Below are 19,116 nucleotides of genomic sequence, written 5' to 3' on the forward strand. Positions count from 1 at the left end.
AGTAGCTAAAATGCTAAAGTTGTCCGTAATGAGATTTGAACACACAATTTTTGGTTTTTGGTTTACAATATACGCCCACCCATCTACTTTGACCAACCACCCTATTTTAAGTAACCTTCTGTCTTATGTAACCATACCAAACGTAACATCCCATACACATGGCTGTATCCCGGATTTACGTTTACTATGTTACGTCTAGTCTATGAGACCAGTCTGCACTGCCAGGCGCAGCTCTCATGGCCACGTCTCAAAACTCTTTGTAGGCTACGCAAACTAACACTCTGAAGGCAGGGGATGTTTGCCTAAAGACCGTGAATGTAATACAACAGTTAGTTTCAGAGCTCTCCTCACTCATTGCGGTCTCGTCGCCCAGCAACACAGCGGAGAAGGTAAAGTATTCATGCAAAAACGAACTACTGGGACTGCCCAGCTCCGACAAAAACTCTTTTTAGCGACATTGTTTTATGTATCTGTGGATCACGGTTACCGATCGCTGTTTGTAACAGTGTTTGTCCACTGTTGTCTGGTATGTAGTTCTGTATGATATTGGATAGTCCGAAGCTAAGGATTGCACCCCTACAGACTGTTTAATTTAGGCTAATGTAGGTGAGTGTTCCATTCAATTTCAGCACATTACTTTTAAAAAATGTATTCGGGTCTAAAGAATACATAGGCCTATCTAAAGAATAATGTTTTATTATGTATGTTATGTATTATGTATGAATACATATATACAGTACATGTATTATTATATAGGCGTATATATACCATAGAAATGATGTTAACATGTCCTAAATGTAGACTATTCATTAATGTTAACTGTTCGATGAAGAAACTTTGTAGCATGCCTTTGCCCATTGATTTTGGGACCTGTACCCCTTGCCCCATTTACAGGCATAGCCTCGACCAGACCGACAACGTCATTGCATCAATGCTCCATAATACATTCTACAGTCAAACTTTTTTTCATTATGCAATCCAACATTTTTTGTAGAAATGTGCAGTGGGGTAGTGGTATTTTTTTTTGGTGTTAGGAGCACAAAAAAAAAAAAAAAAAGATAAACTATCAATTCAAATGTATTTATAAAGCACCTTTTACATCAGCAGATGTCACGTAGTGCTTATACAGAAACTCAGCCTAAAACCCCAAACAGCAAGCAAAGCAGATGTAGAAGCACAGTGGCTAGGAAAATCTCACTAGAAATGCAGGAACCTATGAAGAAACCTAGAGAGGAACCAGGCTCTGAGGGGTGGCCAGTCTTCTTCTAACTTTGCCAGGTGGTGATTATAAAAGTACAGGGCCATTAAGAACAGATCGTATTCTTCAAGATGTTCGAACGTTCATAGATGACCAGCAGGGTCAAATAATAATCACAGTGGTTGTAGAGGGTGCAAAAGGACAGCACCTCAGGAGGAAGTGTCAGTTGGCTTTTCATAGCCAAGCATTCAGAGGTCGCGAGAGGGGGTCGAAAACAGCAGGTCCGGGATAAGGTAGTATGTCCGGTGAACAGGTCAGGGTTCCATAGCCGCAGGCAGAACAGTTGAAACTGGAGAAGCAGTTGAATATTATAATGGAATATGCATAAAATGCATCCTCCAATTGCAACATCTGCTTATGCACACATGTATTGTCTCAAGAAGATGTTATATTTTTAAAACCCTCAAGTAGGGCATACCTAATTTCAAAATAGGCCATAATCACTGTCAATCATGAATGATAATTCTTCACATTTTACCAGTGAATTAGAGCAGATGGTGTTAACAAACTATTAGCCTTGTATTTATTTTGTTTTAATGAAAACATATCCTGCCTAGTGGCACACACTGTTGAGTTTTGGCCGCATGAGAAAATAAATGTGCCTATTCAACTTCAGTTAACCATCCTAAAATCTCACTAGAAATGAGGTGTTTTTGGTGTAACAGTAACATTATAGACCTACTATGCTATGCTATTATATTTGGTTTTGTTATGTAAAATACTCATTCATCATTATGTGATCTTGCAGGACACTTCAGAATATTTTTTCCTGAAATATTTTTACCAGCTCCTTGTATTCTCAAATTGAAAAAAGGCACTCCAGCAGCACTACATCCCTGGATATGTGTCCAACAAAAGTTAAACATTTACGTTTTGTTACTATTTCTGTCAAGTCTACACATACAATTTGATGTATACATATGCACCACACAGAACACACTGCAACTGCCTCTGCAATGCAAGGCTAATGCAGTGTTCCATTAGAAATGAATGTACTTCTGGTGTACCAAAACACAATGACGCTGTCGGTCTGATCAAGGTGTTAGGCACTAGGCCTATATATTACATCAATCAATCAAAATCAGTAGATGTCACACAGTGCTATACAGAAACCCAGACTTCAACCCCAAACAGTAAGCAAACTGTAGAAGCACAGTGGCTAGGAAAAACTCACTAGAAAGGCAGAAACCTAGGAAGAAACCTAGGGAGGATCCAGGCTCTGAGGGGTGGCCAGTCCTCTTCTGGCTGTGCCTGGTGGAGATTATGAGTACATGGCCATTAAGGCCAGATTGTTCTTCAAGATGACCAGCATGGTCGAATGATAATCAGTGCTTGTAAGAGGGTGCAACAGGTCAGTACCTCAGGAGTAAATATCAGTTGGCTTTTTATAGCCGATTATTGTGTTTACTTGATAGCTACCTACACAAATAGCTAGCTAGAACAAAGTGTTAATAAGATAAATTTATTTAAAAGATTAAAATCAATATGAATAAGTTATCCAGTAGGCATCTAGGTGCGGTAGAAAGAGAGGATCGAAATCAGCAGGTCTGGGACAAGGTAACACATCTGGTGAGCAGGTCAGTGTTCCATAGCCGCAGGCAGAACTGTTGAAACTGGAGCAGCAGCACGAACAGGTGAACTGGGGACAGGTAGGAGACATCAGGCCAGTTAATCCTTAGGCATGGTCCTATGGCTCAGGTCCTCTGGTAGTGGAGGGAGAGAGAGAATTCGAGGGAGCATACTTAAATTCACACAGGACACAAGATAAGACACCCACTTTGCCAAAGTGCAGACCCCACAACACTAAAGGGACATCAACAGACCACGAACTTACTACCCTGAGACAAGGCTGAGTGTAGCCCTCGAAGATCTCCTCCACCACACAAGCCCTAGGGGGCACAAAACCGGACAGGAAGATCACGTCAGTGACTCAACCCACTAAAGTGACGCACCCCTCCTAGTGACGGCATGGAGGAGCACTATTAAGTCAATGACTCAGCCCCCGTAATAGGGTGGGAGGCATAGAATCTCTCCCAGCGGAGAGAGGGGAGCCCGCCAGGCAAACAGCAAGGGCGGTTCATCTCTCCAGTGCCTTGCTGTTCACATTCACACCCCTGGGCCAGACTACACTCAATCATAAGATATACTGAAGAGATGAGTCTTCAGTAAAGACTTAAAGGTTGAGACCGAGTCTGCGTCTCACATGGATAGGCAGACCATTCCATAAAAATGGAGCTCTATAGGAGAAAGCCCTGCCTCCGCCTGTTTGCTTAGAAACAATAAGGAGGCCTGTGTCTTGTGACCATAGCATACGTGTAGGTATGTACGGCAGGACCAAATCGGAGAGATAGGTAGGAGCACGCCCATGTAATGCTTTGTAGGTTAGCAGTAAAACCTTGAAATCAGCCCTAGCCTTAACAGGAAGCCAGTGTATAGAGACTAGTACTGGAGTAATATGATAACAATATGATATGTTCGTCAAAAGAGACATCAAGGTCCAGATTAACGCGGAGGTCCTTCACAGTTTTGATGTGTACATATACTATCTGGGGGGCCTAACCTCCAGGGGGCTCGTGGGCCCCCCGGGGGGCTCGTAGCACTCACCCATCGCCTTGCGGGGGTGAGTGCTATGCCAGTGTTCATTGATGACATATTCCTTCTATTCCAGGGCACAGCACAGGAACTTTATACATTTCACTCCTTCATCAATACAAGCAGAGAACATCTGAAATTCACTCTCACCTTTTATGTGCATGAAACAAGTTTTATGGACATTTTGATAAAGAGGGAGGGGGTTGCTTTAGCACGGATCTATACAGGAAGCCAACGAATGAGAATTCCCTGTTATGCGGAGATAGCTTCAGATAACAATATACAATATACACCCCTGAAAAAGAGCTTCCCTATCAGCCAATACAGTCACATACGCAGGATCTGTTGAACAGAGTGACTATGACAAAAATGCTCACTGTCTGGATGGGCGCTTTAGACAGTGGGGTTAACCAGAGGATTGGCTGCATGATGCACAGGTCCGTTACAAAAATATGACCCAGGATGAGAGCTTCACTCTCAAACCACCCCGCCCCCCTGACCAACGAGTCCAATGCTTTTTTCAATACTCCCCACTAGGCAAACAGTTTGCGCACTGACCACCCCGCCCCCCTGACCAACGAGTCCAATGCTTTTTTCAATACTCCCCACTAGGCAAACAGTTTGCGCACTGACCACCCCGCCCCCCTGACCAACGAGTCCAATGCTTTTTTCAATACTCCCCACTGGGCAAACAGTTTGCGCACTGACCACCCCGCCCCCCTGACCAATGAGTCCAATGCTTTTTTCAATACTCCCCACTAGGCAAACAGTTTGAGCACTGACCTACAACTGGAAAATACTTGTAAATAAATGTTAGAATTATTATGAATAAACAATATCCATATTTCAAATAGAACTGTAACTAAGTAAACTTATACTCTGTTTTATAATGTCTGATTAACAATATGAGTTCATAAGAAGGGATTGTGTGACACGGACAAGGAGTAATTCAAGTTAATGAATACCATTCCAACTAGGAAGAAAGAAATGGTTTGTGGATTAAGTAAACAGATAAGGTAGTTAACCTATGGTTGAACCAACGAAACTGAGCTCTGGGGTGTTTTAGATAAGGAAGTGAGTGCATTCCTAGGTTTTCTGTTAATTAGAACTGTCAGCTAAGTGGTGATCGATAATGTTGAAGGGTCAAAAGTTAATTCAATTATGTTGTGTGACCTGGGAGTGTGTTAGTAAGTTAGATTTAACTTTTCACCTCACTTTGTCCCGGTCGAGAGGAGGGGATTCTGTTAAGCAATGAAATGACGTCATGTTATTGTATATAAACTGTTGCTCGTGGTAACGTGGTAGCGCGCTCCGAGAATAAATTCTGTTACCTATTATTGATAAGACTGGTCTCCGTCCATTTTATGCAAACAAGAATCTTACAAATTCTCATGAAATAGATTAAGGGAATTCAATTAATGAAAACACATTGGTATAATTAAATTACAGTAACAATAAACCAAGCAGGTAGTCTTCAGACGCGGCCCCAACATCAGTCAAATGGTGGTGAGGTCTGGTCTTCCACGGCTACCATGTAGCACCTTCCTAGACAATGTCGGACGGTAATTACAGATGTGACAGATGTACCCAGTGTAACTTGAACAAATGTTCAATCACCCCAATACGCTTAACCAGCATGGCTGTCAAAACATCACAGCACAACAGCACAGCGATCACAGCACAATGTTCAATCACCTCATTACAGACAAGGCCATTCAGATTCAGGGTTTCATCAAGTGTTCTATAAAAAATGTGGTATAACTTATCAAATATATTTCTGGTTTATGCTATGTAGGAGAAATTAAACAAGCTCTTACAATGCATAGCAGGACAGGAGAACACTGGAGTAATATCAGGACTATTGATCAGAGAAACCTTGTGGCTGCGCATTTAAAGTTTGACCTGGTCCACCTGGCAAAAAAATGGCTACAGCCCGCAACCCTCAGTGCTGGGGACATCATGGAAAGAATCATGATTGACCACTACATCCCTGCCTTACCTTACAAGTTAAAGGTTGTCAGCCTGGGCAGTCCCACCACAGCGGACGGAGTGGTTTACCTTGGTCAGTGATGTCGAGCAATTGAAGAACTGCTCAAACCCAGTCAGCTGGACAGAACCCCCTCCCCCCGGAAAGGGAGGCCTCAAAGAAGGAGGAAGGAAGACATCTCAACTGCAGACTCCCCGGGTTTGGAAAGAGAAAATCCAAAGAGCAGATGGGAAACTTGGGCACCAGAATTGTGTTTTCCAACATGAAGCAAAGACAGGGAATAGAGGGGTGGATACTGACATCCGAGAGTGCTACTTCTGTGGCGAAATAGGACGCATCGCATGGAACTGTCCCAAGAAGGAGGAACCCATGCAGGTTGACATTTCCAATCTACACCATTTCCATGTCATTCTACCCGTGTCCAAGCCCTCCGCCACCCACCGCACCTCAGTCGGGTACAGGTCCAAGTTGATGCTCTTCTAGACTCCCATAGCTTGGTCTCCCTCATCATGCCTTCACTATTAACCCAGCCACAGAGAACTACCACTCCAACCATGGACATCACCTGTGTACACGGGGACACCAAAATTTACCCAACCGCAGATTTAGAGATTAACACCACCAGAGGGCAGTTCCGAAGTAACCTAGGTTTGGTTGAGAACCTACCATACCCCGTGCTACTGGGTAACGGCTGTCCATATTTCAAGAATTAAGGAACGGACTACAGGACAAAGGAGCTGGCTGTGCCAGTAATAGGGCATGCCAGGCATCCTTCACATTTTCTGGTGAAAAGAAAATGAAACTGCTACCAAACAACTCCCTGACCTAAGAAAAGAAAATTAGCAAGTTGCTACTTACCTGGCAACTTCCGTAGCCGACACTGGAGTTCTCCTGGGAGAAGAAGGGGAATGAAATGATGAAGAGGGAGGAAACCCAGTGAGGATAAATGGGCCAGAAATGGTGGAAGGGGAGGAACAGGAAGCGCAGGCCGAAGGGCTTGGAAATTCTGATGCATATAACATGTTCCCTCCTGAGTTAGCACAGTACAGGGGAAGGTTTGGTACTGCTCAGCTGGAAGACCCCACACTACAGAAAGCCAGACAGAATGTCAAGGTAATCAATGGGGTACCTGTAAATCCTGCTCATGTCCTCACCTTTCCCCATTTTTCAATGAGCAACCATCTCTTATATACCAGGACACTAAGTCCCATGACATCACCGTGGAGCAGCTGTTGGTTCCTACCCCGTTTTGGTGTACAGTGCTGAACCTGGCCCATAGCCACTTGTTGGGAGGACATTTACAGAGAGGGAATACACAAGAATGGGTGTTACAATGTTTCTTCTAGCCGGGGGTGTATGCGGATATGGTAAGGTATTATCAGGGGTGTCCTGATTGTCAGAGAACCTCACCCCTCCCGGATTTACTAAATCCTTTAATCCCGTTGCCTGTGATAGATACGCCATTGGATATAATTGCTATGGATTTAATTGGACACTTACCACGGTCTGCAAAAGGGTTTCAACATATACTGGTCACAGTTGATTATGCCACCAGGTATCCCGAGGCTATCCCCTGCATAGTGCCAACACCAAGAGCATCTCCAGAGAGCTGCTACAGATGTTTTCCAGCGTAGGTTTACCTTGAGAGATCCTGACAGACCAAGGTATGGTGTTGATGTCCAAGGTGATGAAAGATTTATGTAAATTACTTCAAATCACTTGCGCACATTTGTATATCACCCCCAGACTGACGGCCTAGTCGAGAGATTCAATAGAACCCTGAAATCCATGCTCAGACGGACCATTGAGCGGGATGGGCAAAACTGGGACCAGTTCTTCCCGTTGTTGATGTTCGCCATAAGTGAGGTACCCCTGGCATCCACTGGTTTTTCCCCATTTGAGCTATTGTTTTCCCACAGGCCCAGGGGATTGTTAGATGTGATGAAGGAGAACTGGGAACAACAGTCCAGCCCCCACAACACGGTCATAGAACACATTGAAGACATGAGAGAAAGAATAAACGCGTTGGTAATGCCTAATGTGAAGGAACATTTACAGCAGGCCCAAGAAGCCCAGAGTCGAGTGTATAACCGTCCCACTCAACCCCGAGAGTTCGCCCCCAGGGGATCGGGTTATGGTGTTAGTACCCATGACGGTATGTAAATTCCTGGCCACATGGTGGGGTCCCTACGAGGTGCTGCAGAAACTGGGGCTGTGAACTACCTTATCCGTCAGCCAGGGAGAAGGAAGCCAGAACAGGTGTATCATATTAACCTTTTAAAAAAGTGGGTGAGTCAATAGGCACTTTTGGACTCAACAGCCAACCCAAAGAAATGCACGTTGGGGGTATGTGAAGCAAAGTATCTGGGCTATTCCATAGGGCGAGGGTTGATCAAACCACAAGAGAAGAAGGTCGCTGTGATCCAGGATTAGCCTCGAGGTACCTGGGGTACCTTCCTGGGAATTATTTACCTTTATTTAACCAGGTAGGCAATAATAGTAGGTAGGAAGGTAGGTAGGCAGGTAGGCAGGAATAACCGGTGATTACACACATTTCATCCAAGATTATGCAATCATTGCAGGACCCCTGTATGACCTGACCCGGAAGGCCAAACCTACCATGGTACAGTGGAACCCTGCCGCCGAAAAGGCATTCCAGAAACTGAAAACAGCCTTATGCACTGCCCCTGTGTTGTGTTCACCGGATTTCTCGAAACCTCTGATTGTAGAGACAGATGCATCGGACACTGGAATTGGAGCTGTAATCTCACAGGAAGAGGAACATCCTGTGCTGTACATTAGCCATAAGTTGATCCCCCACAAAACCAAATATGCAACAGTGGAAAAAGAGTGTTTGGCAATCAAATGGGCTCTGGATTTTTTTAACTATTATGTTTTGGGCCGCAAGTTTGTGTTGATGACCGATCACGCTCCCCTTACCTGGATGAAGCAGAATAAGCACACTAACGCCCAGATCACCCGGTGGTTCCTCAGCCTCCAGCCGTTCCACTATCGGAGCGTCCACCGTTTTGGGTTCTACACATGCCATGTTTTCTTTGACCGCCCTGACCACAGGGTCAATGCTGGGGGAAAGGTATGTAGCGGTTTCAGGGGTTGTGTGGTGGATGGACAGTATGTGCCTGCGAGGTTTCTGGGATTTCTGGCTGTCAGGACCACGGACAGCAATGGGAAGTATTCCCCAGAGGCAGGACCATGGACAGCTCAGGGGAAACTGCCAGACTGCAGCAGAACAGCCACACCTGTCTCCAGTTGTAATTAGAGACTAAACGGCAGACAGGTGAAACCAATCAGGGCCTCTACTTAACCGCTCCCTGGGTTTGCTTTCTTTGTCATTCCTTTGACCCCGGCATGCAAACGAGGAGGAGACTATTGGAGACACTGAGCATACGGTGGAGAAGGATGTTTACCAGAATAAAGGAACTGAAGATTTCAACACGGAGTGAACCCCAAAGACCAAGAGTGAAGGACCATCCACTGATGACGGCGTATTTATTTTGTTTGAGTTTTGTGTATCAGGAACGCTGCCTGTACATGATCCTTTTTTTACCGTGTTAACCCTTCACCTGGACTGGTGGTGTGTCTTTGTATATGTATACCCTGCCTTACCAAGATCATGGTAAGGCAGGGTATGTGCAAAGCTGTCAAGGCAAAGGGTGGCTACTTCGTGCCAATATCAAATCAAAGTTTATTTGTCACGTGCGCTGAATACAACACCTACAATACCTTACAGTGAAATGCTTACTTACAGGCTCTAACCAATAGTGCAAAAAAGGTGTTAGGTGAGCAATAGGTAAGTAGAGAAAGGCTATATACAGTAGCGAGACTACATACAGACACCGGTTAGTTTGAGGTAGTATGTACATGTAGATATGGTTAAAGTGACTATGCATATATGATCAACAGAGAGTAGCAGTAGTGTAAAAGAGGGGGGTGGTAGGTGGCGGGACACAATGCAGATAGCCCGGTTAGCCAATGTGCGGGAGCACTGGTTGGTCGGCCCAACTGAGGTAGTATGTACATGAATGTATAGTTAAAGTGACTATGCATATATGATAAACAGAGTAGCAGCAGTGTAAAAAGAGGGTTAGAGGGGGGTTTTGGGGGGGCACACAATGCAAATAGTCCGCTTAGCCATTTGATTACCTGTTCAGGAGTCTTATGGCTTGGGGGTAAAAACTGTTGAGAAGCCTTTTTGTCCTAGACTTGGCACTCCGGTACCGCTTGCCATGCGGTAGTAGAGAGAACAGTCTATGACTGGGGTGGCTGGGATCTTTGACAATTTTTAGGGCCTTCCTCTGACACCGCCTGGTGTAGAGGTCCTGGATGGCAGGCAGCTTGGCCCCAGTGATGTATTGTGCCGGACGCACTACCCTCTGTAGTGCCTTGTGGTCAGAGGCCGAGTAATTGCCGTACCAGGCAGTGATGCAACCAGTTGCTCTCGATATTGCAGCTGTAGAACCTTTTGAGGATCTCAGGACCCATGCCAAATCTTTTTAGTTTCCTGAGGGGGAATAGGCTTTGTCATTCCCTCTTCACGACTGTCTTGGTGTGTTTCGATCATTCTAGTTTGTTGTTGATGTGAACTTGAAACTCTCAACCTAATTTACCACTGTTGCTCGTGGTAACGTGGCAGCGCGCTCCGAGAATAAATTCTGTTACCTATTATTGAAAAGACTAGGTCTCCGTCTATTTTATGCAAACAAGAATCTTACAAATTCTCATAAAATAGATTAAGGGAATTCATTTATTATTTATTAATTTGTTATTCCAATATGTTTTCATTAATTGAAATCCCTTAATCTACAGAATTTATTCTCGGAGCGCGCTGCCACGTTACCACGAGCAACAGTTTATATACAATAACATGACGTCATTTCATTGCTTCTAAAGTGAATCTCCTCCTCTCGACCGAGACAAAGGGAACTTTAAAAGTTCATTCAAAGTTCATTCTGACCCCCTAGCACATACACAGGACACACAACAAAACTGAATTAACTTTTGACTCCTCACCATTATCGATCACCACTTAGCTGACAGTTCTAACTAACAGAAAACCTAGGAATGCACTCACTGCCTTATCTAAAACACCCCAGAGCTCAGTTTTGTCGGTTCAATCATAGCTTAACTACCTTATCTGTTTACTTAATCCACAACCCATTCCTTTCTTCCTAGTTGGAATGGTGTTCATTTACTTTAATTACTCCTTGTCCGTGTCACACAATCCCTTCTTATAAACTCATATTGTTAATCAGATATAATAAAACAGAGTATAAGTTTACTTAGTTACAGTTCTATTTAAAATGAGAATATTGTTCAGTCATTTAATCCTAATTTTCCTAACAGCTTGTGTCACTGGGCAGCTCGCAGCTGTGCATCCCTTTGTAGTCTGTAATAACAACTGTAACTGCATTTGTTGAAGCTTTTATCTATAAACATTTATTTGGATATATCCATAACAATGAGGCACAATTTCGCCTGGCATAGAAAATGTCCTCTCTCGTCAGGACACTGTTGTTCAGAGGAGCTATCCAACAACACAGCTAACACAATCACTTCGAACTGTTGCTGGAAAGAATACAAACTAGCTGCACTTCGTTGTTTTTAACTAAAAAAGGATGCCAAGTGATTTATGACTTCGACTGGCTGAGAAATGCTGCCTGCCTTTCTGTTTCGTACCGATTCCAGACACGTTCATTACTATGGGACAGCTGGAGATCGAATTGGAATATTGAAACAATGTTGCAAATGTCAGAGAGAGACCGCAAGGTTTATACAAATCTCAGCTGTTGAAAACTAAATGTTAGTCTAAAAGAAATGTGGGATAATGTCTAGATGTTTTTAATTGTGGAGATCAAGTAAAATATTGCCTGGCTGTGCTGATGACAGTGGATTGCGCATTGAGATTGAACAGTGTAAATAGGAATTTTAAAGTCATAGATTTAGCCGGTGGTAACTTGTGGAATAGACACTGACTGGAATGCGGTTTTAACCAATCAGCATTCAGGATTAGACCCACCCGTTGTATAAATGTATATAATGCTTTATGACCATATGTACCTTTTGTGATTAATTATGATGGACTATGCGCAAAAGTGAATTTAATTGTTTCCACACCCACCATGCGTCATGTGCGTAATGGTCATGTGAGGAGAAATGTGTAGATTTTGGATGTGACCACTCAATCTGTTTGACTTTATGAAGATCTGGTTCGGATCGAAAACGTCATCAATAAAGCGGTGAATTGCAGACTTCCTGTTCTTTACAGGTATTCTTTATTAGCCCAGCACATTAGGATGTGCATATGACCACAAACTTTGTTCATGTAACTGATGTGATTTGTTAAGCCAAATCTTACTCCTGAACTATTTTAGGCTTGCGTAAACAAAATGTTTAATGTACTTTTGCAACAACTATATTTTAGTTATGCATTTTTATTTGTAGAATTTTAATCTCACTATGGAGTATTTTGTGTAGATCAATGACAACTAAATCAATTTTAATCCCACTTTGTTTAGCAACAGAATCGGCAGAATAAATACACCCCTGACCAGAAAGATGGGACAGTCTTCCAACTGATGGCGAAAATCGAGTTGCATTGCATTATTTCTGTCTCATGCACAAATTAATATTGTTTCCATGACCATGAAATATTCCTCTATATTAAAATAGACACAAACGTGTTGCTAATAATAAAAACAGAAACTCAGGCCTATCAACACATGTGGCTACTCATTCATTGCAGCTGCAGCACAAGTGGAAGAAGGGAGAAGCACATTTTGTAAAAGTGTTGACAGTGCTGAATAAAACCTTAACATTTTGCTTTTTCTAAAAAGTATTTTTTAATTATTGTTTTATTCAGATTTTTCAGCATCCCTTCTATGCTCTTTGCTGTATTCTTTAACAGTGTCTCTTTGGTCATGGTTTTAAACTTCATGAATTCTGGGGCCTCCCGAGTGGCGCACACATCTAAGGCACTGCATCGCAGTGCTAGAGGGAGACGGTGCACCGGGAGATGGTGGAGACGGTGCACAACAGGGAGACGGTGCACCGGGAGATGGTGGAGACGGTGCACAACAGGGAGACGGTGCACAATTGAGGCAGTGCACAATTGTCCCAGCATCGTCCGGGTTAAAGGAGGATTTGGCTGGCTGCGATGTCCTTGTCCCATCACGCTCTAGCGACACCTTGTGGTGTGCCGGGCACATGCACGCTGACTTCGATAGCCAGCTGTACGGTGTTTCCTCCGACACATTGGTGCGGCTGGCTACCGGGTTAAGCGAGCAGTGTGTCAAGAAGCAGTGCGGCTTGGCGGGGTTGTGTTTCAGGGGACGCATGGCTCTCGACCTACACCTCTCCCGAGTCCGAACGGGAGTTGCAGCGATGGGACAAGATATGATATCACGAAATTGGGAGTAAAAATAAAATTACAAAATAAACTTCAAAAATAAAGGCTATTAGGCTAGTATCAAATTTTACTGCAGGGTTGTGGTACACTGGCAATGTAGGAACGGTCATTTGAACTTTCCGATTGGCCAGCGCAGTAGGTACACTTGATGTATCTATTAAGTTCCGCCGGGTAGGTAGAGTTTGTACGTCCAGACAAATTAAATGGTTTAAAATGGGAACCCTGCCTAACTGGCATGCAGGACTTCTGAATCAAGTGCACTTACTACCAACAGCGAAAGATTAATACAAATTTTAAAAAGCAGCGCATGGCTTTTTCATTGGCTTTTCTACAGAAGTGTTTGGTGAGCGACTAGGAATACCTTGAAGATCGACCAGTCGATCGCGATTATCCTGTTGGTAACCACTGTCTTAAGATAAATGCACTTACTCTAAGTCAATCTGGATAAGAGAATCTGCTAAAAGACTGAAATGTCAGATGTAAATGTCAAATGTAAATGTTTTACATACAGTTCTCATATTAGTGTATTAAATTATATAAAACGAATATTTTTTAAATATTGATGTCACAAATGTTTCATTTGTACATTCCTTTATAAAACTCGTAATTATTTGTTACATTATTTGATTCACTCTATAAAACGTAGCAGTACAACTTATTTCTCAGTGAAGCAGATATATAGCATTTTGCTAAGAACATGATTATTTGTCTCTCTGAAATGAAACCATCAAGTGATAGATTTTAAACAAATACATGTCTTTAATTAAACAACTCTATGCCATGATTAGTGAAAAACACATCTCTTTCATATTTTTTTTAACAATAAAAACAAATTTACCAACATTTCTGAAGATGTGTATACATAGCATTTTGGAATGAAACTCTTAATATGCCTCTCCTTATTCTCTCCCTCCCCTTTCTCTCTCTCTCTCTCTCTCTCTTGCGCCCTCTCACCCTCCTATAAATTCCCAGCAGCTCACACAGAGAGTCTCCGGCATGCCGCGCTTCAGACTGACGCCACCAACCGTGGTGTTCCTGCTGCTTCTTCAGGGAGTGGCTGTGGTGCTGCTGTTTGGATGGTATGTCCAGCTCCCTTGTGGTAGCCCTCCTTCCCAGGGCAAGGTCCACGTGCTCCTGCTGTCCTCATGGCGGTCTGGATCCTCCTTCCTGGGCCAGGTGTTCAGCCAGCACCCGTCTGTCTTCTACCTGATGGAGCCATCGTGGCATGTGTGGACCACTCTGCAGATGCCTGGAGCCCGGGCACTGCGCATGGCGGTGAGAGACCTGATGCGCAGCGTCTTCCAGTGTGACATGTCTGTCATGGATGCCTACACTCCCGCCCAGCACAACATGTCAGCCCTCTTTATGTGGAGCCACAGCCGTGCCCTGTGCTCTCCCCCTGCCTGCCAGCTCACACCCCGCCACCTCTTCAGCAACGAGACAGAGTGCAAGCAGAAGTGTGACAGGCCTGGCCTGCAGGGGGCAGAAGAGGCCTGTCGGACCTACAGCCATGTGGTGCTCAAAGAGGTGCGCTTCTTTGAGCTAGACTCCCTGTACCCTCTCCTGCAGGACCCCACTCTGGACCTGCGCATCATCCACCTGGTGAGAGACCCGCGGGCCGTGGCGCGCTCCAGGGAGCAGTCAGCCAAAGCCCTAGTGAAGGATAATGCCCTGGTCCTGGAGCAAGGCAACACCAAGGTGGATGACACACAGTATCGCGTCATGCAGGAGATATGCCGCAGCCACATCCGCATCCACGAGAGGGCCATGCTCAAACCTCCAGACTTTCTACGTGGACGTTACAAGATGGTACGCTACGAGGACATGGTGAGAGACCCCTTGACAGAGATTGACAGTATGTATCAGTTTGTGGGGCTGGAGATGACACAGTCACTACAGGAGTGGATCTATAAGGTCACCCACGGTAAGGGCAAGGGCACCAAGAAGGAGGCCTTCCAAATCACCTCCCGCAACGCAGCAGACGTCTCTCAGGCTTGGCGTACTACTTTGCCCCATGACAAGGTAAGGAACATCCAGGAGGTGTGTAAGGGTGCCATGTCTTTGCTGGGGTATAGGACCGTTGACAGTGAGAAAGAACAGAAGAAACTTGACGTGGACCTTCTGACTCCCCGTGAACGATATCACTTCAGCTGGCTCCCTTCCAAAACTGACAAACAATGAGTAGATAATATTTTCAGAGACCAAATCACACTGAAATGTATTTGTGGGAATGAGAACAATGCAACTATTCACCAACAGGAGGGTGTCAATATCCATCCCCTAAGGGAAATAGAACTGGAAAAAGAGCTTGGAGGCCAGTATTGGTTAGGGGTTAATGCAAAGTTCCCCAATAGGTGATCCACGGAACATAAAATACTGTCAAATCACCAGGAAATCAGCTCAAAATGATTTTAATTTAGGAAATCCATGCCCAAGTATTTACACTAATAAATAGAGAGGCATATGTGATCGTATCCCAGTGTAATCAAGGTTTGAAATGATTCTGTTTTTGTCAAATACTATATCTGATGAGTCTGTTTTTGTCAAATACTATATCTGTTTGGGATTCTTGCGATAAGTTATTCCTGCCCCCCTGACCATCCACTCAAGGAAATATCAGCCCAAGGCTGAATGTAATTGGGGACCCCTGGGTTAATGCATGTCACCGAGATGTAGATCTGCTTTGGTTTATGTTTACAGAGACTAATGGTTATGTTGTTTTATTTTCTCAATTCTAATCTTTCTTTATGTCATTGTTGTAATGTTCTATAGAGTACTGAAATAATGGTTAGTGTTTGGGGAAGGAATGAAAGAGTTAGGCAGTGGGATATATCTTAAATCACATTGATTTCCAACCTATACATACCGGAGCCAGAGATGAAGCCCAGCTCCGTGGCATGATGTTATTCCCGACCAGGGTTTGAGAAGGAGCTGCTGTACTGTAGCCGTCAGTGAAGACTGATGATAAAGCCCTCTCTCTCAATCACAACCAGTTATGCTCAGAATGTATTGTAGTTTGAAGCACCAGATGAAAACACATGTACAAGTGTGCATGTGAGAAAGGGTGCAACTCAGTGTGCGTGTGAATGCCTGTGTGTTTGTAATGGTTTGGTGGTCTATGAAAGTGGATTTATGGGTTTTGTTAGTGTCTATATCATTTTATATAAACAGGTACTCCATGGTTTAGTCCAGGATTAGACTTAATCTGTGTCTGGGAAACCTTGCAATGAGTGTTGGTCAGTGGCTTTGTTTAACGCCATAAGATCATTAATCAAGAATAGAGTGACCTTTTACACACAACACAGCATGGTTAAAAATGAAACAGTGTTATGACTTTGTTACGTCATTAAAAAGTTTATGCACCCTGCTCTTTGTTTAAGGAACCTTTCCATAGTGTTGAATATCAATGACATTATTTAACTGAAGGGCATAATTAAATGTGGAATGTCCTCAAATATAGTTAAATAAAGGTTAAATAACATTTTTAAAATAGATATCTTTCTACTTTATTATGTTGTGACTGATACTTTTAGGTGAGTCTGCTATGAAGTTTGCTATCCATGCAGTCGTCACACTTCAATATGGCTCCCAGTATAATGTGAACAAATCCCCTGCTATGTAAGTTATGTTCTTATTCATGGGTGTAGAAAAAAATGAATTTGGTTAAAATGATAGTGGTCTGGTGCCACCACTTGATTTGACTTTCTCACCTAGATCTGGCTTTGTTATACTTTGTTTTGTACAAATGACAGTAAGAATGCTTACTGTAGGCAATGCTAATGGAATAATCTTAATTTTCCCAATGTAATTATCTAATAATAACCAGATGATTTTATTTGATTATGGTGAGATTATGATGTACTGGTGATTTCTGAATTGATTTTGTTTGACCTGTTGATTTATTAGCAATAAATGTTACATTTGATTAAATTAGTCCTTATTTGCCCCATATTTTACTCTTTGTTATTTGCTGTAAATAGATTTGGTGGTGTTTGGTTGTGGTACGCTGGACAGAAGGTATGTTGACTGTAAATGAAGACGTAGGCTAATTTGCTGGTACAGTATACCAGGGGTCTCCAACCTGTTCTAGCAGCTACTTTTAAAATATGAAACATGTCTCGAGCTACACATTTTTTTCTAGATTTCAAATAGGCACATTCTCCTCCTCTCCCCTGCAACTCTTTCCTGGGTCCTTGGTGTACAAGAGAAAGTAGTGCACTGTTTTCTGTCAATATACCAGGTAAAATAATGGTTAATTAAACAACTATAAGGGGGGGCCCTATAAAGTGTTTTATATTTTTTTCCAAATTCTGTTTTATTTTTTCCCATATTATGATTTCCCTGTTTTATTTTTCCTGGTTTGAGAATTATTCTTATTTTCACTCAAAATTACAAATGTTCATAGAGAAATAACGAAAGTATATGTTCTGATTCCATGTCAATGCTTAAATCACACCAGAAGGAAACATTTTGTGTAATTAGTGTAATTCCCCTTTAATTGCGTATTTGATCTTTCAATTGCGCATCTAGCCAGTGAGGAATGTGCCATCTAATGTGCTGGTCTAGCAATGGTTCTGTACAGCTGCTGCTCATTTCATGGCAAATTTAGCAAATAACAAATGATTTACTTATTACTCATGATATACTTCTGCCAGGTAAGCCAACTTTGCAGTTAACGTTTAATTGAGAAGGTTATTGGGAAACTATTTGCTAACCATGGGTGGGACAATGTCAATGTTACGTTGATTAGATACTGTAGTTGCTGGGAGCCTGCGGTGTCTGACACTTGGGAGATTTATTTATGACCGTTTGCGGTGGAACACTTGAAAATTGCATGTACTTTCAGAGTTGTTTGGAGATCGACCTGTTGGAGATCTTGTTTAGACCTACCTACCTGACACATTTAAAGGTGAGGCATATTTTTGTGAAAGCATGATACAACAGCTCCCTCTGCTAAAAGAGATCATTCATTGGCGCATGTTTATTTTTTATTTATTTAACCTTTATTTAACTAGGCAAGTCAGGAACAGTGGGTTAACTGCCTTGTTCAGGGGCAGAACGAAAGATTTGTACCTTGTCAGCAACCTTTCGGTTACTAGTCCAACACTCTAACCACTAGGCTACACTGCCGCCCAATGTCCTTAGATGCTGTCGGGTAAATGGTAGATACAGATCAAGGAAACACTTGAATAAATGAAGGATGCAAAGTATATTGAAAGCAGGGGCTTCCACACAGGTGTGGTTCCTAAGTTAATTAAGCAATGTTTTTTGTTTATTGTTTTTTTACCTTTATTTAACTAGGCAAGTCAGTTAAGAACAAATTCTTATTTTCAATGACAGCCTAGGAACAGTGGGTTAACTGCCTGTTCAGGGGCAGAACGACAGATTTGTACCTTGTCAGCACGGGGGCTTGAACTCAATGAGATCTCAATGAGTTTGAAAGAGGGGTCTCAGAGGAGCATAGGGGGTTTAAAGGGTCTGTGTGTGTGTGTGTGTGTGTGTGTGTGTGTGTCAGTCACCAGATCTCAACCCAATTAAACACTTATGAGAGATTGTGGAGCAGCGACTGAGACTGTGTTCTCCACCACCATCAACAAAACACCAAATTATGGAATTTCTCATGGAAGAATGGTATCGTATCCCTCCAGTAGAGTTCCAGACACTAGAATCTATGCCAAGGCGCATTGAAGCTGTTCTGGCGGCCTGTGGTGGCCCAACGCCCAATGAAGTATGTATGTTGGTTTTTCCTTTATTTTGGCACTTTATGTTACCTGTACTTTACAGTGCTTGACATGACCCCCCCCCCCCCCCCCCCCATCTAGTTGAAGTACAATAACTTTAGCATCACGGTAT

The 19,116-nt window shown here is 43.1% G+C and overlaps 1 protein-coding gene across 2 annotated transcripts; it reads left to right on the forward strand.

Annotated features, from left to right (window-relative positions):
• Positions 1 to 229: 229 nt before the first annotated feature.
• On the forward strand, positions 230 to 17,193 carry chst6 (carbohydrate sulfotransferase 6). Of its 2 annotated transcripts, none has more exons than XM_020480603.2 (2): positions 230 to 389; positions 14,236 to 17,193. In XM_020480603.2, the coding sequence occupies exon 2, from the start codon at positions 14,260 to 14,262 to the stop codon at positions 15,442 to 15,444; it is 1,185 nt and encodes a 394-aa protein (XP_020336192.1). In that variant the 5' UTR covers positions 230 to 389; positions 14,236 to 14,259; the 3' UTR covers positions 15,445 to 17,193. The 2 variants fall into 2 exon arrangements, with proteins under 2 accessions (XP_020336192.1, XP_020336191.1); XM_020480602.2 differs by having other exon boundaries at positions 14,239 to 17,193.
• Positions 17,194 to 19,116: the final 1,923 nt, after the last annotated feature.

The sequence above is a fragment of the Oncorhynchus kisutch genome, linkage group LG4, assembly GCF_002021735.2.
Source record: "Oncorhynchus kisutch isolate 150728-3 linkage group LG4, Okis_V2, whole genome shotgun sequence".
NCBI classification, from domain to species: Eukaryota; Metazoa; Chordata; class Actinopteri; order Salmoniformes; family Salmonidae; genus Oncorhynchus; species Oncorhynchus kisutch.

What these genes read in the sequence shown, in the direction of transcription:
- chst6 (XM_020480603.2), top strand. Translation starts at nt 14,260, where the DNA reads ATGCCGCGCTTCAGACTGACGCCACCAACCGTGGTGTTCCTGCTGCTT.